Below are 25112 nucleotides of genomic sequence, written 5' to 3'. Positions count from 1 at the left end.
TGCCAAGATAGGGGCCAACACACGGCAATACTTGAGGTCGCCTAAATTTGTCATCTGAAAAACATACGCAAAGCTTAGCATGAGGAAAAAGGAATTTTATATGATGAAATACAGAGAACAGCCTGCAAAGAAATGCTTTACGATTAAGGCTGACCCGGTACAAACACCCTCCCTCCAAATCCAATAATGCGAATTAAGAACTAGAATTGCTCCACTGGGCGTGTAGTGCATCTTACCTGTCTTTCGAGATTCCATTGTTCTCAAAAAATATAATGCCGAGTCAAAATCATGTCGCAGAAGGAGAAAATCTGCTTTACCTCATTTATTAATAAAGTAATAAACTTATATGCACATAATTAAGGAGAGTGGATAAAAGTTAAAATCAGGAGAGCAAGAATTCCGATTTAATCAAGGACAGCATCCCAAGCCTCCTTACCACTCTCTGGTGCATTTGGCTCCACAAAAGAAGTATAATACTATTTGAGGGGAAACAACCAAATGCCATTGAAAAATTGCTAACCTCGAAATCCTTGATAATCCCAATGGAGGTGTAATTGCCTCAGCACAAAGGACAATTACCCAACAACGCTTAGCTGTACCAAGAAGAGTGGCAGCTCATCATGCAAGCAGAAGCGGATAGAAACACACACAAGGAGAGGCATAACATGTATTGTAAAAGACAGAACAGGGTCCTAGGTAGAATAAAGTTTCTCTCCAAACTAATCTGGAGAGAAACTCTTCAAATTTCTCATATATTTCTTTTTTGGGTGTGAATTTTGAGAATCTAACCGTTGAATTTTATGTTTCTTATGTTCTTAACATATATATCAAATTTCGTTCAAATAAGATATTATTTACTATTTGATCAATTAACTTATTTTTTATATACAACTTTAGATTACAAAACAATTTCCTAATTTTGTTATGGGCTGTAAGCCTGTAACTAACCTTAATCTTATTTAAACATCTTTGCTTGGTAAAAAAAAAAAAAGTGTCCTATGCTAATTCAAGAGTCTTGGGGTGAACTTTGAGAGTCCACTCTAGGGCTGGCATTCTCCCCTCTTTCTCAAATTAACCCACACACACACACAAGAAAAGAAGATGAAGAGTAACAGAACATATTGGCCATATGACAACCATTGGAAAGCTCTAGGATTTCTTTGAGAGAGGGCAAGAGATTGCAAAACAGGAATGGATGGGAAGAAACTTAAGGAAAGGGAAGAGGGTGGAGGGAAAAAAGAGGAAGAGAGTGCCTTTACTTTGTTTAGTTGGGTGGTAAGGAAGAGGAAAGATTCCTTTCTCTCCCTGCCGAACATTTTTTTCCCACTTAAATTTGGAAGACATGAAAGAATGAAGAGAGACTATTCAGCTAAAAAAGAAGTAAAAGAAGTGATAAAATTTAATTTTCCATAATCATAATTATCTTTCCATTCAATTTCCTGTAAACAGCCAAACCCCTAAAGAAAAATTAACCTTACTTTCCCTTCCCCCTCTCCCTTTCCTTTCTCTTCCACCTCTCTCTCCATTTTACCAAACATACCAGTAGAGACACTAATAACTGTATCATCAAAAATGGCTGCCTTGAAATGTCCCCTTTCACTAACAAGTAGCAAGTAAGCTTGCATCTTCAGCTGACAGCATTTGGGAATAGTCTGGCCAAAGGACCACTTCCATATATCAGAAAATAAAAATAAAAATTGCACTGACAAAACATTTGACAAGTGTGACAGTATCATTGCACTAAAAAGTTAGATTCAAGAAGTGAAACTCAAAAGCATCTAAGAACAACACAGATTTCTGTATTTTAACTGAGTTTAAAATTTACCTGGCCTTTAAATATTAGCAAGTAGCAAACAATGCACAACCCTGGCAGTGGTGTATATCTGAGTAGTTGCATTTGTGTAGCCAACATTCCTTTTGGGGTTGATGGGTACAAAATTCAGTGTCGAAGGCTTCCCTTTACTGGGAATCAAACATTCAGTATAAATGGGCCTTTTGCTGGTAGTACATGTGTAACATGAACCACATGTCACATATAAGTGAAGCAGGTTCAGGGCACCAAAAGTTGAATTGAATTCATTAAATAGATCTACAAATGCTTTAGAAAAGTTTTGATCCTATAGGAAAAAATTGTGCAAATTTTACCAATACTGTTTAGCGGCATTAGGACATTATCCAGCCAGCTCACTGATTGGTGGACGATCCATGACATTGGATGCTGCCCTTGCATTGCTTTGCAGCAGTGTATCGATATCAGGCAATTTAGGAATCTGAGCTAATATATCAATAGTCCGTCGTAAGAGGCGTGCTAGATCTCCTTCATCCATTGCACAATCCATCATCATTTCCCTCCAAGTCAGCCCAGATGCCCAGGCTTCAACCATACCTGAAAATTGGCTATCCAGACAGCATGAAATATTTACCCCATGTTTTTCTTGAAGTTGCAAAAGGGAGTTTCTTTGCTCATCCAAGAAGTTGATTACATTGATTACAGTTGTGGAAGGTTCATATATATAGCTGTTATTTTTCCAAGGACGAACTTTAATACCTTCAGAAACCAAACTTGCACAAACAGCGGCAAGTTGTGCAGGCTTTAGGTTTAGCAGGATTTTATTTCGGAGAACCATTGCTAGCCAAAGTTCATTTTCTCCTCGAATTGCAGCTGCAGTTTCACCAAGAGGAAATATTACGTGTGTATTGATATCCAGCGTCCTTGTTTCATGTATTACATTGCTGATCTGCACAAACTCCTTCCAACCAGATGGTTCAATCTGCTCTATTCGATTAGTCAAACGTTTTGATCTAGTCTTCAAGCGTTTAATCTTTTCCTCAGTAAACTTGGTCATGTCTATGATTTTCTTATATTCTTTAAAGCCTTTTGAACGTGCTATCTTTTTCTTCAAACGTGCAACTTTATTTCTTTGTTCCTTATAACGTTCTACAGCATCATAGTACGGTTCTGACATTTGTAACAGCTCATCACTTTCAGAAAGACTACTCAAAACTGGCACATTTAAACTCCAAGACCATGTCTCTAGAGATCCCTCCATCCGCCATAAACAGCCAAGTTCAGAACCAGTAAGCTTCTCCCACTTCATTTCCTCCTTATCGAGAAGCATCCTCATAATTTCCCGAGGCAAAGCATCCCCTTGAGCTAGGGCAACGTTAGGAAAGCCTGTCCTGTAAATTGTTTTAATCCATTTTTCTGTAAATACATACCATGTGTTATCTGAACCAAGGGCCACATAATACGATGGTTCAACATCTAGGTTCACTTGACAATCATTAACATTTGAATCTGTTTTAACAACGTTTAGTGCAAAAGAATCATCAGCAGAAACCATGTTCTTAAGTTTTGAACCATCAAGCGAGTCAACCTTCCCCAAATAAACAGCAGGGAGAGAGTGCTCAACTCCTTCGGAATCTTTATATTGCAGGCACAAAAAAGGTAGGTTTCCATTTTCAAACTCCTTTAGAAGAGGTTTCAGAGCAGAAATTCTCTGCAATTCCATACTTTTTCGCAGTTCTGTCCGAAGACGTTTTTCTGCCCTCAATTCTTCCTGTAGATCTGCAATCTCCTTATACGCTGCCTCTGATAAAAGCTTCCTGCTTTTTCTATCTATGGCGTCATCACTAACTTCTAAAGTCAGCATCGCTATCTCTTTCTCTATTCTAGTAAGCTCCTCTTTTGCAGCAAGCATAACATTGCTGCCAACATAGTTTCCAAAACTTTGCTCAACTAACTTCCTAGCTTCTTCCAAAGTACGTCCTTCTTGTATTGCTTTCATGCCATCTGATTCATTTGATCTGCCAATAATTTTTGCACCTGCCAGAAGATTCAGCACCATACCATACGAAGCAGTAAACTGCGAAACAAGAGGTTCGATTCCAGAAAATAGAAGCTTGCAGCACTCTTCAGCACCTTCATTAGGAGTCTGAATAAGCACTACATGACCCCTTTCATCAGTGCCTCTACGTCCAGCACGCCCTGCCATTTGAAGTAGTTCATTTGGGCGTAATTGGATTCGCCCACTATCACTTCTCTTGCTGAGGGATGAAATAACAGCTGTCCTAGCAGGCATATTGATTCCAGCAGCAAGCGTTTCTGTAGCAAAGACAACCTTCACAAGTCCTCGCTGAAACAGTTCTTCTATGAATGATTTCCACAATGGTAGACAGCCGGCATGATGTGCAGCAACCCCTTGCAGCAGTCCTTTTACAGCAGTCTCCCTGACAGCATCAGGATACTTAATGCGGAACCTCTTCAAGGCTAGTTCAACCTCACTCATCTCACACTCATCTAAGAGCTTGCAATCTTCAACATACTGAACAGCTGCATCACATCCTTTCCTGCTAAAAATAAACCAAATTGCTGGCAGCATGTCCCTTGCCTTAAGCTGAAATAATGTGTCAATAACTTGAGGAACCTGAAAATTAATTTAGGAAATTTACAAGTCAGGTAGATAATGACAATATACTATAAACCCATACAAATTAAATTCCTACGAACACACACATATATGTCAGAGAACTCATGCAATGAGCCCATACTTGTGAACGCCTAATATTATTTATGTCATTCTTTGAAAGAGGAGGCTGTCCAGATGTGATATCAGAACTGTCATAGCTCATATCACTTCCACGCTTTTTTGAATTTCTTCTTCTAGACCCATCATCCTTGTAAGATTTAACTCCTGACGCATTAAGTTGTAGATAATTGAGTGACAGCTTCCTGTTCCAATTTAGAAGAAAGAAAATGAAAATGATTGGAAATAGTAAGTCCCCACTACAGTTCAAAGAATAGGTTGAAGGGAGGGAAGTAGCGAGGGGATGACATAAATTATTAAGAAAGGAAAAACAAAGACAATATCCTTCATATAGAATACCATATATTTATGGTAAATTTGAACCAAACCTCACACTTTCATCATGAATGTTTAACTGAATAACCATTGGCAAAATATAGTCAGTGATATCAGTACAAGTATTACCGTATTTGGTTGAAACATGCTATTTAGAAAAGAAAATAAGAAACCAAAGCAACTAGTCTAACAAAAAAATACCAACTAGTCTGTGCAACACAGAGCCCCCAAGTAATTACATAAGAAGATAAAATAAAGGAGTTAAAGACATCCCTACTCTTGTATTCATCTAGAGGAAAACTATAAGTTAGAACATTAATAGAGTGATAGAGGATTATTAAAAACAAAAATACCTATTCATTCGAGTTCCTTTCTCATCCAGAAGAGGTAACAAAGAGGTCTTCATAGAGAAATGCCAAGTCAATGGAACTGGACGCTTTGATGATGTTACCAACTCTGTTTTGCCGTGAATCTGGAAACAGGATGAAATTAGAAAAATTTGATCCTCTCACAAGTCTATACATCACTCATCCCAAGATAATTCAGAAACCAATGCCGGCATCAGTAAACAAGCAGAAGAGAAAGAAAGTTAATAACTTATGTATTAAGCTTTTCTGAGAACACAAGCCCAATAGGTAAATCAATATGTAATGACAGTTTCTTATCATATATATATATATATATATATATGTGTGTGTGTGTGTGTAATGACAATTTGCTGATGCCGGAGTCAACCAATAATTGAGTGAGGGCACTAACGGCAAGCAATGACAAGCCATCAACCAACAAGGAATATAGAAGACAATTTTAAAGATCTTGGGTCTAAGATCAGAAATATTTTTCTCAATACATCAAAATTCGAGCTGCCTACTTCACAGAAAAAGCAGTGGTGATTATCTTGTGATTGTAATCTATAGGTTTTAAAATTGCAATCCTTTGACAAAGATACAGATAACTAATATATGATTGTGTGCGTGCGGAAACAAAAGAGGGAAAATATGAATAATGGCATTGCTAACTCAAAATTCCTTCGTTGTGTTTATTTATTTTACTGACAAATATGAGCCGCATCATGCATTATGGGTCTTTAGCCCATATTTTAAGATCAAATCACAAGAAATCATTGCCTAATGCACGAATAATATTCTCATGGCTATTATCAGGTGTGATTTGGGTAACATTGTCTTGTCTTTTTTTTTTTCAAATGAAGAAAAGGAGCATATCAAACTGCTGGACAAGGCCATTTCATTTTGTTTTTAACATTAGATGGTATCTTAAAATGTTCCCAACATTCCCTCACCACAAGAAAAAACCACCAAGAATTTCTTATTAAACAAATGCCATGCTTGATTCTAAGCAGTAAATAAAAAATTGTAGGATGCCACGAAGAGCCTTGTAGCTCAATTGGTACTTCCTTGTGTTTTCAAAGGAAATGTCTAGGGTTCAAATCCCCCCTCTTCTAACTATTGACTTATCCCAAAGAAAAACAATAATAATAAAATAAAACCGTTGGAAACAGATTTGATGCTTCCATCTTGCTATCTCAACATTTGCCACCTGGTCTCACCATAGCATTGATAATGAGACAACTCTCCAAAGGAATTATAGCAGCTAACGTGTATCAACAAATCATCATTACGATCCCACAAAATCCGAAACATTAAGCCTAGGTCAGCTCATAGATAACAATACCTGACCAATCCAACCAGCAAGCTCGTCTGGATTTGCAACTGTTGCTGACAAGCATATAAGTTGAACTTCTTTTGGGCAATATATAACCTGAAATATATGATTACATTGTATGACGATAAAATGTGAAAACCAAATTTTGACAATAAATGAGATCTTGGGAGGGCAAAAAATTGTACTTACTATCTCTTCCCACACCGTACCCCGAGATATGTCACTCAGATAATGAACTTCATCCAAAACAATCACATCAACATGGAAAAGTCCACTATCAGAAGAAATTATTCCAACACTGCACGTGAAGACATAGTAAACCACCACCCTCGATTTCAACAATCAACTTTACCGATGAATAACTAATTAATGGAGCTCATAAATCTAGATAACGAAAACAAACCATAACATTTTATTCTATAGCAGTTAAGCTAACTGAAACCCACGATTATCCACTTAAAATTAAATAATGTATCCGTATTTCAGCATTATTCACACAATTCAAACACTCGAAATCCAATTTATGCCGTGTTCAGTAATTCCCATGGGCTTCTATGATCAGAGTCCGAATACTACATATAATTTACCTCTGATATAACATATTGCATAAAATCTCTGTATTCATAAATCCAACTAGCATATGGTATGCAAAAACCATAACATTTTTTCCTATAGCAGTTAGTTACCTAGAACCCACAATTACACACTAAATATCAAGTAATGTATTCATATTTCAGCATTACATTACATCACATCATTCATACATTCCGAATCCATTTCTATCGTTTTCACTAAGTAATTCACATAATATGCTATGATCAGAGTTCAAATACTACATATACTTTACCTCTGATACAACATATTGCGCAAAATCTCCGTGGTCATAATCAACACCTGAGCATCTTTATTCACCGCAGAATCCCCCGTAAGAAGGCCGACATTGCTATCTCCAAAAGTCTCACTAAGACACCAAAATCATACTTATTAACACAATGCCATTAAAGTACATTGCCAAAATTTTCAGTTCCTTCCATTTTAATTAACATGAAAAAATGAACTTCTATACCGAAATTCGCGAAACTTTTGATTGGATAATGCCTTGAGCGGAGTAGTGTAGAAGATTCTCCTTCCCCTCGCGACCGTCGCCACCGCAGCCGCCTCGGCAATCAAAGTCTTTCCGCTACTCGTCGGCGCAGAAACCACCACCGATGAGCCTCTCAAGAATGCTTGTACTGCCAATCGCTGAAAGAAATATATATATCAAATCTCAAATTACCAGAATAACTGAAACTTTAGGTTTTGTTTGAGATTTGAGAATTTTGAATTGGAAATGGAAATGGAAATGGACCTGGAATTTATCGATGCGAAAATCGTGAATCGAAGCGAGCTCATCAACGTCGATTATATCTTCGCCGAACAATTTCACTTCGTTGCAAAGCCTTTCCACTCTCTGCCACTTGAATTCCTCGTGCCGAGTAAGCACCTCCGTTTCTACGGCGATCGAAGCTCCGCCGATTTCGTCGTCGCTCAGCTCGACTTCGACTTCAACTCCGTCCGATACTTCGCCGGAAACGACGTCGTATTCATCGGCAGCCACGTCGTCATCATCGTCGTCTTCGTCTTCTTCTTCTTCCTCCTCCTCCTCTTCCTCATCGTCAGAGAGTTGAGCTCCTATGGGGTAGAGTGAACCCGGAGAGTCGTATGAGGCTTTGAATCGAGGTGAATTTGGTGTGCGAAGTGATTTGGGAAAACAAAACCCTAAGGTTTGCGAAGAAATGGAGGTTTGGGGAAAGAGAGTGGTTTTGTAGAGAGTTGAGGAGGTGAGAATGGAAAGTGAGGAATAGTGTGAGAGTGAGAGACTGGAGAGAGTGTTCATGGCGGGAGAGATATCTTCAGGGATTTTGGATGTACATTCGTGGCTATATATATATATATGTTCGAATAATTATTGTGTTTGGATAATGCATTTTGTTGGGACGAGGTCATTGTCGTCGTTTTACGATTTTTTTTTTAGTGAGTAAATGTATGTGAAAAAAATTTAATGTTCAAAATATTATAACACCTAACTACTTAGGATTTAATGTAAAAAAAAATTAAAATATTGTTAAGGTAACACCTCTACAAGTGTAGAACCGGGAAATGTTGTTTGAGGGGCGAAGCTTAAACTATTGTATTTGTAACATGAAAAACTCAAAGTTATATAAATATATATATTACTTTCTCAAAAAAATAAAAATAAATAAAATAAATATATATATATTATGAAATGTGCTATATTATCCCTAGCAAGTATTTAAAATATTTAAAGCAAACTTTTTACGGTTTTATCAATTTTAAACTAAACTAAACTAAACATATTAGTCCAAGTGTAAATGACTTAACCAATTTCCAAACAAAACAAGCTACACTATACAAAGCATGGCAATATAGTAGTGTAAAGGAAATAGAGGTAAAAGCAAGCAAACCACACTAAACACCAAAACATGTTTAGGAAGTGGAAAACTCGAGCACCGAGCGTAAAAACCTCTCCCCCGACAACTCATCGGAAATCTCCACTAAAATAAACATAAACCCTCCAATTCTATTTCTTCCTGTGTACTTGAGCCCTTCAAACTCCAGTTAGCAACCAACTTCACCAAGTCTTTTCATCATCTAGCTTACTGGAGAATATCCATTCAAGCACCAATGGAAACACCACCAATAGAAATTGGATTTGAGTATTGTAGGGATGAAAGGCCCAGATAAGGATATTGGGTTGTGGGCCGCACCCGAGAACTTCAAAGAGCCTAAGGACGGACAAGTATTGGTGAAGACAAGTAGATTGTTGGGTCGAGAAAGAGGTCTGGTCATAATAAGCAGGTGACGTTGTCCGAGGAGCTACCCTTCCTCAACCAACAGAGTGGAAGCCTAAAGTCTGACTACCTATCAAGTACTGGGCAGTGGGCAACCAGGCTTGGGAGGATAAGCTTCAAAGAGAGGTGAGTCAATAGAGAATTAAGAAATATCTGGGAAGAAAGCTGCTACCACCGCATTGAATGCTTTGCACATATCTTTTAACTGTTTGATTTTTTAGAAATCTACAGCTTAAAATAGGTGTAACTCTTATGGAGTTACACTTTTTTTGTACCATAGATTTCTAATAGATCAAACGGTAGGAAAAATAGTATTAAATGATTATTGCTTTCCACCTTATTTACCTAATTAATAACGGTTTTTTTTTTTTTTCTATCCTCATTTATTACTTTCCATAGACCTCATTGGGTGTTAGATCTATTAGAAATCTACGGTATAAAAAATGTGTAATTTCTTAAGAGTTATACGAATTACACTAAGTGTAGCTTGAACTCATCCCAAAATGGTACATCAGAATATATACTAATTTCGAAATATTCAATTCTAATGGATAAACCAAAACAACCATTGGAATTGAGTTGACAACTTTCAACTTTGATATTGATTATCAACTAGTTAGCAACCCAGACAATAAATGGGGAAAGTTTAAAATATTTTGATTTTTTTTAATTATGAAAATTATAAATTATGATTGTTTTTGCATATGGAATTATATAGTTTAGCATTAAGCATTTATTATGCTTGTGTTTGTATATAGAACTATATATTCTACCAATTACAGAAAATATGATGTGTTGAGATTCTAATGTAGGATATATATATATATATATTTTTTAATAAGAAAAAACATAAATATTCTAATGAATGATTTAATTATAGAACATAATTGAAATTTAATAAGAAAATACATTAGAATAATAACATGTAAATTCTAAGGCCTCAAAAGTGTATGTGACATAATATTATTAGGGGCAGCTTGATGCATTTGGGGGCTCAAGGCGAAAATTGATTATCTTGTATTAGATGCAAAATTACTACTAATTAATATAAACTACGTAGAATTTTTTCTTTTTTTAGAAATTTTATAGACAGAAAAAGTTTGACAAAGTTTTTCATACTTGTTGATGTGGCAGATTGATAGTGGTAAGTAAAAAAATGGTGTTAGTGGTAAACTTAGATGAGAACTAGTAAAAGTTTGCTAACTCAACTCTTATTATTATTATTATTATTACTATTTAGAAGTGCAATATTCATACTATTTTTTACAATAAATCCTAGGTTTTAAGTTGTTTTTTGTTTTCTATTTGAAAATATCACTATAATTATTATTTTTTTGCCATCAATAATAACCTACTACTTAACATTAGTTGTAAAAGTGTTGTGAAAAATATTGTGCACGTTGTATTTTTCTCTCTTTTTTATTTGTTTTTCATCTGGTAAAAAAATATTATTTTATTTATTGATTATAAATAATCCTATTAATTAAAATTTGGAGGTCTTTTTTTTTTACTTGGGGCCTTAGGCGACCACATTTCCAGCTCTAGCATTCAGCCGATTCTGAATATTATGAAATCAACCAAATATCATTTGATAGACAATTGGAGTGGTGGAAGAGGTAGATGTATCCGACGATGGAATTGGCGGGACCAACTCATGAGAATAAAAAATCTAAAAAACGCCCCCACATATATATATATACTGGTGAAATAAGATCCTCTTCAAAGGCACCCTTCCCTTTTGGTTTTGGGTGTACTTTCAATACAAATGTCTGCCCAATTGTCTATTACAAACGAGAAGCCAGAAAAAATAATGGTTGAAACTGAAGAGTGGCAGTAGTGGGACGTGGTTGTGAGCCATGACACCCAAATGAAGACAACCTAGGTCGGTGTGAATGGTGAGCGGCAAGGTGACCGGAGATAGCATTGTCAGAAGTAAGGAGTGCGGTGGAGGAAGGAGGACTCTCAGCTACACTTGCCCCAAGGTTTGTATCGAAACACAAGAAACCAATTGTTAACAAACTTGACTTTCATCAATCTCAAATCACATGGGGAAACAAAGCTAAGAAATACGAGGTATATATTTTGCCCAAAAGGATCCTAATCCTAGTATATGGTGTTCAAATAGGAAATATAGGAAATATGCATTGAAGGGAGATAGATAAGGAAGGAAAATATCACATTCAAAATATAAAATGTAAAATAGTTTGTGCCTTTAGCATTACTCGAAAGACAAAGTTTAGCTACAATCTTAGTCAATATCTTTTTATTGTAGGTGAATTTTGACAAATCTACCATTAAATTACATCTTCTTTTTATATCCACCATGCTTGCAAAGTTTCTAGAAAATTAAAAGATCAATAGTTATTTAATTAATAAATTGTTTAAATTACAAGTTTTTATAGCTTAAAATTATATGTAAAATATAAACTTATAGATCATATGGTAAATAATATTCGATTAATATAAAATTTGACATGTGTATTAAGAATGTAAATAAAATACTATTCAACGATTAGATTTTCAAAATATATAATAATTTTTATTTTATTGAGTGATGTTATAGTTTTAGGTTACAATAAATTTTATAACTAAATTTTGTAATTACTAAAAATGAGTGGATTGAAAAATGGTCAACTGACTAATTAGGTCCAACTAGTGGCCTAAATAAATGAGGTAAAACATAGGCTCAATTTAGATGAGCCTCTAGGCACATGGAAGAGGGTGATCAGAAGCCCACACTCAAAAAATAGAAACTTTGGGCCCGAATGAGCAATGAGCCTGTACTAGCCCAAGTTTTCGACCTAGGCCTATTTAAACAAAAGCAAATGTAGAAGGGTTTGGGCTACAAAATGAAGAGAAAAAAGAGAGCTCTATGGTAAAGTTTCTAAGTCAAACACGATTGGAACATCAAAGAATGGCAAGCCTTGGTTTTCAAAATATTTTAGTGGTTCACAAAAAAAAGTCATTGGGTGGTTTGGCTTTGATATGGATAATGGAACAACACAATGCGTCCAACTGTGATGAGCTACTCTTAAGCATCGTGTGGATTCGATGATTGATGTTTTTTTTTTTTTTTTTTTTTTTTAAGCGATGATTGATGTTGGTAAAGAAAGAAGACAATATCGAATGACTAGTTTTTATGGCCATGTGGAAACAATTAATCGATGAGAAATATGGTAAACTAAAACTTGTCGTGGGTCTGTTGTCGAGATTTCAACAAAATAGTTTTAAAACATGAGAAGTTGGGTCAATTGGCCAAACCTGAACATCAAATGCATGAGTTTGGTCTTCTTAAAAAACAAAAAAAATAAAAAATAAAAAAAATAATAATGCATGAGTTTGGTTGTGTGAATTTGACATGGGGTTCACAAGTATATACATGGGTGATGGGACAATTAGAGACGAGGTGTAACGGAGATTCGAGAGAGGCTGGACTAGACATTGGCAACTAAAGACTATAGAGTGATTGAACTGGTACATTTTTTACAATATTTTATATTTCAATTTTCGACATATCTAAAAATTATTTTTGGGTAGTTCTATTTAAAATTTTAAATAAAGATGGTAAATATATTAGACTTAAGTTTGTAAGGCATCTCAAGATAAGATCTCGTCCCATTTAGAAGTCTTAAATTCCCTTTAATCTTTAGCCAAATGTGAGATGGGTGCCATTTTATTTGATTATGTGTAATTTACATTGATCTTTTATGATCTTTGGATGTTTTAAATGTCATGTCTTATATCCGGATTAAAATTGGAGGAAATATTTTCTTGAATATTTTTTGTTATGGTTATTATTTATTAAAAAAAATTGTATAATGTTTTTAGAATAAATCATTATTTAATATATAAAAAACTACATTCTAGGTAATCAAAATCAATTTCATTTTACATAATTCCTTTTTTAATAAAAATATTAGCATAATAGCAAAGTAACCAAACACAATTAATATATATATATTTATATAAATAAATATATAACATACATTCTGTCATAAAGCATTTTTATAATACATTTCACTGAAATACATCATTTCAATATAATTATCATTCAGAAGTTTTAAATGGAAAATACCCTAATTTGGGGTACATGTACACCATTCATTTCTAAATTGTTGGTAAGGAATTCTAACCTCCAATACACTCATTCAATTATCTCTAAACCCACACTCTATCACATTTCCAACAAACTGATTAACCATAATATTATCAATTAACTTACAAATTTTCATTATTATTATTATAGAATTGGTCTGAAATTTGCAATTTTGCATGGTCTTTTTTTGGGGAGGGGGGGTAATAGGGATATTATATATGTAAGAAAACTAGCCTGTCATAGAGGCAGTATCTATACAAATTGTGTTACATCATAGACTAGTAAAGTCATGCATCAAAAGCTAACTCCGTAGGAGTATTATTCAAAATAAGGAAGTCTTGTGGACAACCATCCATGCAAAGAAAATCAATACAAGAGTTGGCTTCTCTAAACGAATGATTGATCTTTCGTGGGGAATTTGGTTTAGTAAGGTCCTGCAATCATCAACAACATTTGAGGAATCATTATTGGCGAGCAAACTAACAGTAGAGTTAGAGCATCCGTAGCTGCTGTCTTATAAAAAATGTCATTTTGACACACCAAAAGCCTACTTTATTATTTTATCATATCATTTTACAATATCTCATTTATCAAATGTTTTATTCTTCAATTCTATACATTAAAATAATATTTACAACACATAAAAATAATATATTAAATTTCTCCCCCATCATCATCATCATCAACAACAACAACAACCAGAAAAATTGTTGCGGCCATAATCACCAAAAAAATTGTTACGGCCACAATCACCAGGGACAAAAAAAAAAAACCCCACAATCGCCGCCGAATCCACCATCAAATCACAACCACTAAAACAGAAAAACAAAAACAAAAACAAATTAGAACAGAGATCGACGCCACCATCGATTCACCCATCACCAGTCGACCCACCCACCACCACCGATCCACTCATCACCATCTCAACCCACCCACCACCAATCTGCCCATTCGAACCCTCCCATTACCCAACCCACCTATCAAACCACACCCATTACCCAACCCACCCATCAAACCACAGCCAAAAAAACGTGAACGAACAAAAAAAAAAAAAAAAAAACCCGAAGCGGAATAGAGAAGACAGATGGTTGGCAGCGTCGAATGGTGGCCTTTGGTGATTGACATGCTGTGGAAAACGAATAGAGAAGACAGAGATGAGAAGACGGAGAGAGAGATATCTGTGATGAGGAGAGAGAAAACGGGAATAAAATAACAATATATATTTTGCAATTGTTGTCCGTACTGTCTCAAATATCTGTGATGAGGAGAGAGAAAATGGGAATAAAATAACAATATAGATTTTGCAATTGTTGTCCGTACCGTCTCATATTTGAGACGGTACTGTAGCATGTTACAAAAGTTTAGCACATTTAACACATTTGATAAAACTCTGTTTTTGATGTTTGGTGTACCAAATGCCAAATATTATAGCATTTAACACATTTAAGAAAGCTGCTATGGATGCTCTTAGGCGCTAATTGCTATTTTATTACATTGAATTTGGAGTAAAATCTTTATCTTTTGAAGGGAAGCATTTTTTTTAAAAAATCATTCTAATATTACATAAATTGTTACAATTTTTAGCATAATTATCTTATGTGTCAAATTATAGTGGAATTTTTGTTATTTTTACATGGATATAATTTTATTTTTATTTTTTTACTATTTACAATGTACCACGATGATAATAGGAAAAAAAAATTCAAAAAAGAAAAGAAAAGAAGGTTTGGTGTTCTGATTTAACAGATGTCTCATAAAAACAAGTGAGGACCATGTACGTTGAAATGATGAACCCATACAATGAGGACACCAATCGCAATGGATGGAGACTGTAGTACTGCACAAGATAGAAGATACTATTTACTATTACGTATCTCGTAGATCTGATCTGACCCACCCTTTTGGATGGATCTACTGGGTGAAAAGACCGTTGGGAGTTTGTGCCGCAGCCAAACAAAAATTAAAACCTAAAACACCTCACCTACCCCGCCACGCGCACCACATTTTTGCTTACCCTTGATGCCTACTTACTAGCAAGAAAATATTTTATAGATTAAAGAAAGTCAATATTTGATAAAGTGACTCTGTTATTAATGATTTTTAGTTATATGCAACAAGGCTGAAGGAAGCATTAGTTTTGCCCTTACTTATAGCTACAAGCCTAGAGTGAGTGAGAGAGTCACCAAATTTTTTTGTCAATATAATTCATACCTCTTTTGTCTTTTTATGCTAGGGTGAACCCTTGCCTAAATTTAGCTTAGGAATTTTTTATTAAGAACAGATATTATAGGTTAAAATTTATTTTAAAATAAACTTGAAATTTGTTAAGGAAGATTTGGTGCTTATATATATATAGTTACCAAACCCGTATCAAGCATTGAATTAGTTCAACCTAATTGGTGTTTTAATTTTAAATATCTGAATTAAAAAAAAAAAAAAGCAACCATTTTTGTTTTGTTTTTGTCGGAAAAAAATTAAAATAAAAAGCGAGAGAAAAGACCCCCAAGCATTTCAGACTTTTCAGTAGCCTACCAAGCAGGACCGAGTTCCGTACTCATTTCATTTCACCTCTTCACTCTCTCTCTCTCTCTCTCTCGCTCTCTCTCTTCACAGGGCCAGAACGATCATCCAAAACGATCGAGATGGCCTTAGCACACGTAGCCTCTTCAACCTCGCGCTCCAATCTCCTCCGCCCTATCTCCGCCTTCCTCTCCCCAAATCTCCGCCGCCAACTCTCGACCGACGACACCAGAACCCTCACGATCGAGACCTCCGTTCCCTTCACCTCCCACAAATGCGAATCGCCGTCGCGCTCCGTCGATACCACGCCGTCGGAGCTCCTCTCCTTCTTCCGCGACATGGCGACGATGCGCCGCATGGAGATCGCCGCCGACTCGCTCTACAAGGCCAAACTGATCCGCGGGTTTTGCCACCTATACGACGGCCAAGAGGCCGTCGCCGTCGGCATGGAGGCGGCGATCACGAAGAAAGATAGCATCATCACCGCTTATCGCGATCACTGTACTTTTCTCGGCCGCGGTGGAACTTTGTTGGAGGTTTTCTCCGAGCTCATGGGCCGCATACACGGTTGCTCCAAAGGAAAAGGAGGATCTATGCATTTTTACAAGAAGGACTCGGGGTTTTACGGCGGACATGGAATCGTCGGAGCTCAGGTTCCGCTAGGTTGTGGATTGGCTTTTGCACAGAAATACAAGAAGGATGGAACAGTTACGTTTGCTTTGTACGGTGACGGTGCTGCCAATCAGGGACAGTTGTTTGAGGCTTTGAATATCTCTGCGCTTTGGGATCTGCCTGCGATTTTGGTCTGCGAGAATAATCACTGTAAGGAATTGTCGATTTTAGGTTAAAATTTAATTTGAGATTTTGACTTTATTGGTTTTGTGTGATTTGGATTTGTTTGGTTTTTGAAGATGGTATGGGAACTGCGGAGTGGAGAGCAGCGAAGAGTCCATCTTATTACAAGCGTGGAGACTATGTTCCTGGATTGAAGGTGACTTTTAACTCATGTTAATTTTTACTGGATTGTTAAATTTTGTAGATTCTGCTTAGTTTTTATAATATAGAAAGACGGAAATGGAATAATATAGGGAGAAGAGAGAAAAGTAGAAGGAAGAGAATTAAAGTAGTAAGCCCCAAATTGCTATATCTTTGCTATATAGAAGTTTGTTACGAGTGGTATTGCTAAACCATGGTCTACTTGTTTATAGGAATATAATTTGATAGTTACAATGGGAGTGGGGGATTTGAACGCTAGATGTCTTTGTTGGAAACACCAGGAGGTGCCAGATGAGCTACGAGCCTCTTGGTCGGAATATTCTGATATATAATACTAACAAGTTTGTTGGTAGTTTTTATTTTGTGGGCTGTTTCTAGAAATGTATATTGTGATATGGGTGTTTGAATTATGAGTATGAAGCTTAAAAGTTTATTGGTCAACTATTTTGTGGGCTGTTTGAACCTTAAAAGTTTATTAGTAAACCATTTTGTGGGCTATTTCTAGAAATGAAATTTATGCTATAATGAGGGTGTTTGAATTATGAGTGTGAAGCTTAAAAGTTTATCAGTCAACTATTTTGTGGATGGCTATTGAATTATGATTGTGTAGCTTTAGAGTTTATGAGTCATTGGTTTGGTAATTGATAGATTAAAAAAAGTGATGTTTTTGAGTAATCTGTTAGAAGCCGAGCAAGTCTTTGTAATTTATTAATTCTTTTGATCAATATTGTACAATTGTTTTGGTACATCGCTACTCTACTGCGCTGCCTGGAGCCAAATTTATTGATTATTTAGGTAGGACATATTCAAGGATGCAAGTGTTATCATCCTTTTTTGTCCAAGTTTTTGAGGTCTGCCTATGAATGGGACTTGTGAATTGTCATAAATTGTGAATGTCAGTGGGTTTCAGATATGGTTAAGCTGCTTTAACTTTGAAAGATGGACTGCCTACTAGTGCATGTTCAGCTTTAAGATACCATATGCAACTTGGATTTTGGAAGTCTTTTACGATTCTCATCTTGATAGTCATGCCAATAGGCTTAGCCTCAAATGGCACTTCCATTTGCCATAAGAATTGATGAAGTGTGAGGTTGTGATAGCAAATTCTGCTCAATACATTGACCATTAAAAAAAAAAAAAGGATTGTTGCCGCTGATTATATTAAAAAACCATTAAGATGCTGGTATGCTTCTATTATATAAAAAAGGTATTCCTCATGTAACTTGTATTATTATTCTTTAATCACCCCCTCCCCCTGGGTGGAGTTGCTTTTTCCTCCCCTCAAAAGTGTGGTGTTCGAGGAGCATTGCACCTGATTGGAGAGGTTACTTTCTCTCTCATGACATGTTGCAAACTTGTGGTCTGCAAAGTTTTCACTTTGAGTTGTACACAAATTCTTATTTCAACTGATATTTGGATATGTTATACCGTTTCTAGAGGATTAACATTTCAAGAATTATATTGTTTGAGAGACTGCTGATCTAAAATTTATTAGTGCACCCTGTGGTGAGTGCAGGACTGCAGGGATTAAAGTTCCTGATAGACATCCATGTTTATTGGTGAACTTTATGTAGTATGTTTACATATGCGAGTATATTTTATATATTTATTGTGAATATTTGGTCATTTTGGAGTGGATTCTTTGAGTAGAACTAGAATTAGGGCCTTCTGGAGAGATCATGTTATGTTCCATTAAAAAATAGTTGTAAGGCTAGACTAATTGGAGATATGTGGGTATTTTGTGGACAACTTATAAGTTTTTTTTTTTTTTAAATATTGCTAATGTTTGTCATGTATTTTTTATGTTTGTAAACAGGTAGATGGCATGGATGCCCTTGCTGTGAAACAGGCATGCAAATTTGCCAAGGAACATGCTTTAAAGAATGGGCCCATTGTGAGTAATTTATTTGGCTGTTTTGCAATTATGTTTTCCAAATTCCTTTTGGAAAAAATTATTGATGGGAATTTGATTGTTTTGTGTAGTCGTTAGTACTTAGTACTCAAAAATGCTTTTGATTATCATTACTACCAACTGCATGATTTTTTTTCACTGTTACTGTATCTAGGGCCATTTTATATTTTTAGATCAGCTCCTATCCTTGACATCTAAATAGGTGAAATACGTAATTAGCAGAGCAATGCAAACTCTTTGGATGCTCGTGTACATATATTTATATATGACAAAAAAACCAAGTTCAAGATTTTTTTTTTTTTTTATCCAACTTCTTGGATGTGTCACCGCAAACCCTTATTTGCTATTCTACTTGATCCAAAACACACTTACACATATAGAGATTGATATTATTCATGCACATAGTGCGTCTCACTTGAACCCATGACCTAATCCTCCATAATCTCTTACAATGAGAGGAGGTTTAATTTTGGATTGGCTTTGTTTAATAAAAGCTTTTACACACACACACACACACACACACATATATATATATATATGAGAGGAGGTATAATTTGAGATAGAGTTCATTGGTCAAACAAATTTGTATATTTATTTGTGGGTAATATATTGGTTTGAGTTTAACAGGATACATGTTTATATTTATATAGTGATGTGGACACCGAGATGTTTTTCCTATTTAGGGATTATTTCTGATTTTCCATGTTGGGTCATCGCATTTGAATTTTGGACTTAATTATGGGATGTAAATTTGCAGAGGATTTGGTGGGATGTATTTTTGCAACATTGACTTTCCTTTTTTATAAGCGCTATTAATAAAAGGGCGGTATGAAGTGTTTTGGGCTGTGCAGTTTGAATAGAAATTCTTATTAGAGATGTTTCTCTAAGCTTGGTGGTGATTCCAAGCACTCTTAGGTGGCAAAGCTTAGGGTTTTTAGGCAAATTCTAGGTGGTGAAGCCTAGGATTTATCCTGTTTCTTCTTTCTTTTCCCTTTTTTCTATTTCTCACCCTTTGTCCTGCATCATATAGTCTGGAAAAAAAAGAAGTATTTTCTTAGCTCTTACCTTATACCACAAGATATGGCGGTCTATGACTCAATGGATTCACTTTGTTCTTAATTGCATATTTTAATTTATGAACTGAGGAAACAAATACTGCTATAGATAATCTCAATGACGGGCATCCCATGTAGGAGGGCTTCTAGTGGGTCCTCCAAATTTATTTTTGTAGCTTGGATCTGACTGCTAGAATAGGAGCTTAGTATCTAGAAATGTAATTGTTAGTGCCTAAGGCCGAGCGCTTCCCTCTTGAGGAAGGGGTGGCGTGGTATTTCCACGGGAGAGGTTTATCGTGGCGCACTATCATGATGATGATGATAGTGCGATAGGCGCACATTACCAAAACTATTTGGGGGGATGTCATGACTGCTCTGCTGCTCTAGTTTTTGCAGTCTGAGCAAAGGATTGTCCCTACATTTCTCTTATTAAAAAAAATCTAGAAACAGAATTTGCTTGAAGTTGTGGACTTTATTGATTATCTCCAACTTGATCGTAATTAATGGTTTGGAGGGAGGTGATGACAATTGTTTGTGCTAGGGATAATTTATTTCATGAATTAATTGGATAATTTGGACTTACCAAAAATAAAAACAATTGGATAATTTGAGCAAGAAGCAAATATGCAATTAAAAAAAAAAAAAAAACCTTGGTCCTAATGGCTATGGATCTTTGACAGATTAATCAGAATCGGTCTCAATTGTTTTTCTTTGCAATTCTATTCTTTATGAAATCATATTCTCTGTCACTTTTCAAATTAACTTATACCTTTTTAATATTTCTACCAATGTAGGGGTTCCTTTACCACTTTTGTTCCCTTGAATCAAATTACTTTTTCTCAATGGTACATTAATTGTACTCCTTTGCTCATGAACAAACTACTTTAAGAAACTCTTTCTCTTTTCATTAATAGGAGCCACTCTTATCTTTAAATGAATTTGAATTCATATTTCGTCTCTTAACCTTGTATTTTTTCTGATCAACCTCAACACTCATTTCAACTACACTTGTGACTCATTCTATGAACATGTTGCTTGTTAATAGCCAACATTCAGTACCATAGAGTATAGTTAGGCTGATCTCATAGCAGTCTTATATAAAATTTTCCCTTTTAACTTAATAGGTATTCTACCATCATAAAATATCCTTGATTCTCCTACCCACCCAAGAACCAAAAGTTTTGCTGCCTCTAGTTTTAAGAGTTGCTCTTGCAGATTTGGTTTACCATGGAAGGGAAAGCATGATTCTTTTGGAAACAAGTTAGGGGTGTTTGATCCAAGCAATAAACTGGATGTGCATTGGATAAGAACTGCAACTTGTTGAGTAATTAAGAGTTGGAGTAACACTTTTTTGTTGGGTTGGATGCATCTTGAAAAAATTTAAGGTCTTGATCTGGGCTTCATTTTAGATCCTTCTACCAATAAGAATAGATATGGTTTCATTTGTCATATATCAAATTACTATATTCTGCTTCTTGTACGAAGTTCTATGATTGTCCCAACTTTAATATAACTCTACTTACACTTTGTGATATAATGATGTATGCACTTGATGAAATAATGGTTCGTAAAATAAATGTGGCTTAGAAGTAAAAGTTGCTGGTATTGTTTCCATTTTGCAATATTTAGATCCTTCTATGATCTATGGACTTATTAATTGATCTGTGCTTGATGCTGGTGTTCAGATTCTTGAAATGGACACTTACAGGTACCATGGTCATTCCATGTCTGATCCTGGAAGCACCTACCGTACTCGTGATGAGATTTCTGGTGTGAGACAGGTTGATTTATAACTGATACTCCTTTTCCCAATGGGATGCATCTGTTAATTTCATTTAGAAGGATTAGTCTAAACTTCTTTTTGCCACTGATTCTAGGAGCGTGATCCAATTGAAAGAATAAGAAAGCTGATCTTATCTCATGATCTAGCTACTGAAAAGGAGCTAAAGGTAATTAATGACACATGAATTCCTAATTAAATTTGCATGATTGGGTTTAAATATTTTGAAACACGGACTGGTGTGAAAATTTCTATGATTGGGATTTAGATACAACTATTGAATTCTAGCTCCCCTCTTCTTCATCATATAAGGATGTTGGGGACTGATCTCGACTAGTGTTGTCTTCTTGGAAGTAGGCTTTCACATTCAAAATGAGTTCAGAAATTTGAATATAAAATGATGGAACAGAACTGAACAGCATTTTCATTTTCCCCCCTCTGCAGGATACTGAGAAGGAAGTGAGAAAACTAGTTGATGATGCCATTGCTCAAGCCAAGGTAGGAAGCACTATTGCAGACTTACAGTTTTAGTTTTGAAACTATTTTGCTGTTCTTGTTCCTATTTATGGCTTGCATATTTGCAACTTATGAAACATCTTCGAATGGTTCAAATTCCTGATGGTGTATTTTTTATTATTCTTCCAATGCTTCCAGGAAAGTCCAATGCCTGAGCCTCATGAACTCTTTACTAACGTGTATGCAAAAGGTTATGGAGTTGAGGTACAGTTTTTTTCTTCATTTATGTATACTTCGTTCTCCATTGTCTTTTATTGGTTTATTCCATTTTAAAACCCAGAATATTTCAAGGAGTTCTAGCTCTAAAGGCACCTTCCCTTGTAAGACCAATGTGGAGGGTGAGGCTGTGGGTTCAAACTTCAAAAACCCATTTAGTGCCGTATAATTACCAGTAAATATAAATAACTAAAGAAAATCCTGCATATTGAAAACACCCGCTAAATGCAATGAAGTATCACTTGATAAGGATATAAACCTTTTGATCATATGAGTGATTTGTCATTACCTTAACTGCTTATTTGGAATGGAGGAGAATTTTCTTGCTTTACAACTTTTTCTGCTGGGTCATTTAACTAATGGATGAAGCTGTACAGTGATCAGTCTTTCTACTTGGTATGATGTTGATTTAAAGGAATTTCGGTTGCAGGCATTTGGAGCAGATAGGAAAGAAGTCAGAGCTGTGCTTCCATAATTTAACATCCATGTGGGAAATTGCGGAAATTGCAAAAGCCCCTTCAACACTCCCTTCCTCTCCCAAGAAAAACCAAACCTGCTAAATTAGGAAAAGAATAAAAGGTTTGAATTTCACTTGGTGTTTTGTATAGGAAAATATTCTTCTGTAGCTCTGCGGCGGGAGTCGTCGTTACATTCTGCCTTATATTTTGAAGAGGCTACATTCTGATATTTTTGTGATTGATATGAATATTGTTGCGGTACTGAAAAGCTAAATATAAGCATTGAAGGATAAGGAGTTTTCCTGTTCTACTGGTTTCTTTTTTCTTCTGTTTTTTGGATACTACACTTGTTTCTTTTAATTGTTGGCATCATTCGGTTTTATTTTTATTAGTTTTGTGGGGGTGGTTTCAAGTTGTGGGATTGTCTTCTTGCTGCTACCTAAATTTCAAGTGGACAAGCTGTATTCTCATTTTTAAATAAATAAAACTATTGGCATTTGTCATCTATTTTCTTTGGGGGTCATGTATTGTCTTCTTATGCTTCGTGTTTGTGGTGTTTACAAGTGGTGTTATGGAATGGAAGCTTGAACGCATTGTGGATTTTATATATGAAAATTGTGTTTCGTTGTGCACATCGCTAAGGACATCCTATTTCCCTATGAGTTTCAGTTTGATAAGAAACTGGGATGGATTGATGGAGTTTGGTTGTGTTTGAAAGTAACTTTTAGAAATTGTTTTCATATCATACCAAATAAAACTTAAATTAGTATGTTTTATTGGTCCCATAAAAAAAATAGAGTATGTTATAATGGTTTAGTTTTTCCTAAATTAGATACAAAAAATATTTTCAAACACATTATTTTGATGTTATCTCAAATAGAAGTGTTACGTTCATAATATTTTCACAATAAATTATAGGTGGTTAGTTGTTATTGATTCAAATTTGAACCTATCACTGAGATTACTTTTTTGCCCCCAACAATAACAACTAATAATACTTTATCACTTAAGATTTGTTGTGAAAAATGTTGTGGACGTAACATTTTTCTATCTCAAAATAGGTTTATTTCTAGAGAAGTGCTACATACATTATATGTTTAATTTGAGTCTACCACTGAAATTACATTCTTGCCCATAATAACAACTCATAACAATTTGTTACTTAAAATTTGATGTAAATGCGTTGTAAAAGAATAAGTTTTGTGTCATATAAAGTGCCACGTGGCAAGTTGTGGTTGATGGAGGGGTATCCCCACATGGACCCACCACTACCCCTCTATCAACCATAACTCGCCACATGGGTGAGTTGAGGACACCCCTCCACCAACCACAATTTGCTATATGGGTGAGTTGTGGTATTTATTGTGCCATTTTATGTGGCAAAAGACTTATTCGTTGTTAAAATAGTGTGGACCTAGCATTTTTTTTTTTTTTTTGAATAATTCCTTGAAGTCAGTTTTTGAAAACAAGTTTGGTAAGGTATTTTTATAGCATTTTCTATTTCTGTGAATTGTACCTTTTAGAGGAACTAGGCCCTGGATTCTCTTCTTGGTACTCTTCTAGCTGGTTCATCATCATCCTCTCATTCTCTTCTTTATGATATAAAAAACCTATTAGTATTCTATTGTGAATAATTATTAAGTTATTTTTTTATGGTACCCAACATGCTGTTGCGATAATTTTTTTAATCTTATCACTAACCCATGCGACCTTCAATTCCAATGCTTTCTTTGTGTCTCCAGCGGCTTACCCGAAAATTTCCATTTATATTCAGTGCCAAGAGGCTACAATGTAGTAATAGGTAATGTGAGAATCTCTGGCACATGCTTTATCGTTGTTAGGTTGCTTATCAAGCGTATGCGTCCTTTTCTTTCCTGCCAAAAAATTGAGTTAACCCAATCCTTTTGTCTTCACATGCACTTGAAACTCCTAACCTTTATTTGTTGTACCCAACACATAAGAGTAGAACACTTTCTTTTAAGAGCAATGAAGGGATAAATACATAAAGGGACTAAGTTAATTAATTATTATTTGTTGTTAGGTCAATCCGTTATGAAAAATTAATATGTTACGTTGTCAACCGCTAGAACACAAATTATGAAAAATTTTGTACCTCTAAATTTATTTTTCTTTGAACTTAAAATTGTAATGCAATTTGGTAAAAGC

General features: G+C 35.3%; 2 protein-coding genes across 2 annotated transcripts; one reads left to right on the top strand and one right to left on the bottom strand.

The window, feature by feature from the left end:
- Positions 1-1370: 1370 nt before the first annotated feature.
- Positions 1371-8463, bottom strand: LOC126718625 (DExH-box ATP-dependent RNA helicase DExH15 chloroplastic). Its single transcript, XM_050420929.1, has 9 exons — positions 7894-8463; positions 7612-7787; positions 7393-7506; positions 6735-6843; positions 6555-6641; positions 5216-5334; positions 4552-4732; positions 1826-4427; positions 1371-1652 (listed from the first exon to the last, which is right to left on the bottom strand). The coding sequence occupies exons 1-8, from the start codon at positions 8419-8421 to the stop codon at positions 2172-2174; spliced, it is 3570 nt and encodes a 1189-aa protein (XP_050276886.1). The 5' UTR covers positions 8422-8463; the 3' UTR covers positions 1371-1652; positions 1826-2171.
- Positions 8464-16001: 7538 nt separating this feature from the next.
- LOC126718623 (pyruvate dehydrogenase E1 component subunit alpha, mitochondrial) lies at positions 16002-23254 on the top strand. The gene is made up of 8 exons (XM_050420926.1): positions 16002-16835; positions 16925-17004; positions 18826-18903; positions 21662-21757; positions 21854-21925; positions 22201-22254; positions 22411-22476; positions 22919-23254. Exons 1-8 carry the CDS (start codon positions 16136-16138, stop codon positions 22961-22963), a joined length of 1191 nt encoding a protein of 396 aa, XP_050276883.1. The 5' UTR covers positions 16002-16135; the 3' UTR covers positions 22964-23254.
- Positions 23255-25112: the final 1858 nt, after the last annotated feature.

The sequence above is a fragment of the Quercus robur genome, chromosome 3, assembly GCF_932294415.1.
Source record: "Quercus robur chromosome 3, dhQueRobu3.1, whole genome shotgun sequence".
Taxonomy (NCBI): Eukaryota; Viridiplantae; Streptophyta; class Magnoliopsida; order Fagales; family Fagaceae; genus Quercus; species Quercus robur.
Note: the sequence above shows the minus strand (reverse complement) of the source record. Positions and strands in the feature narration are given on the sequence as shown.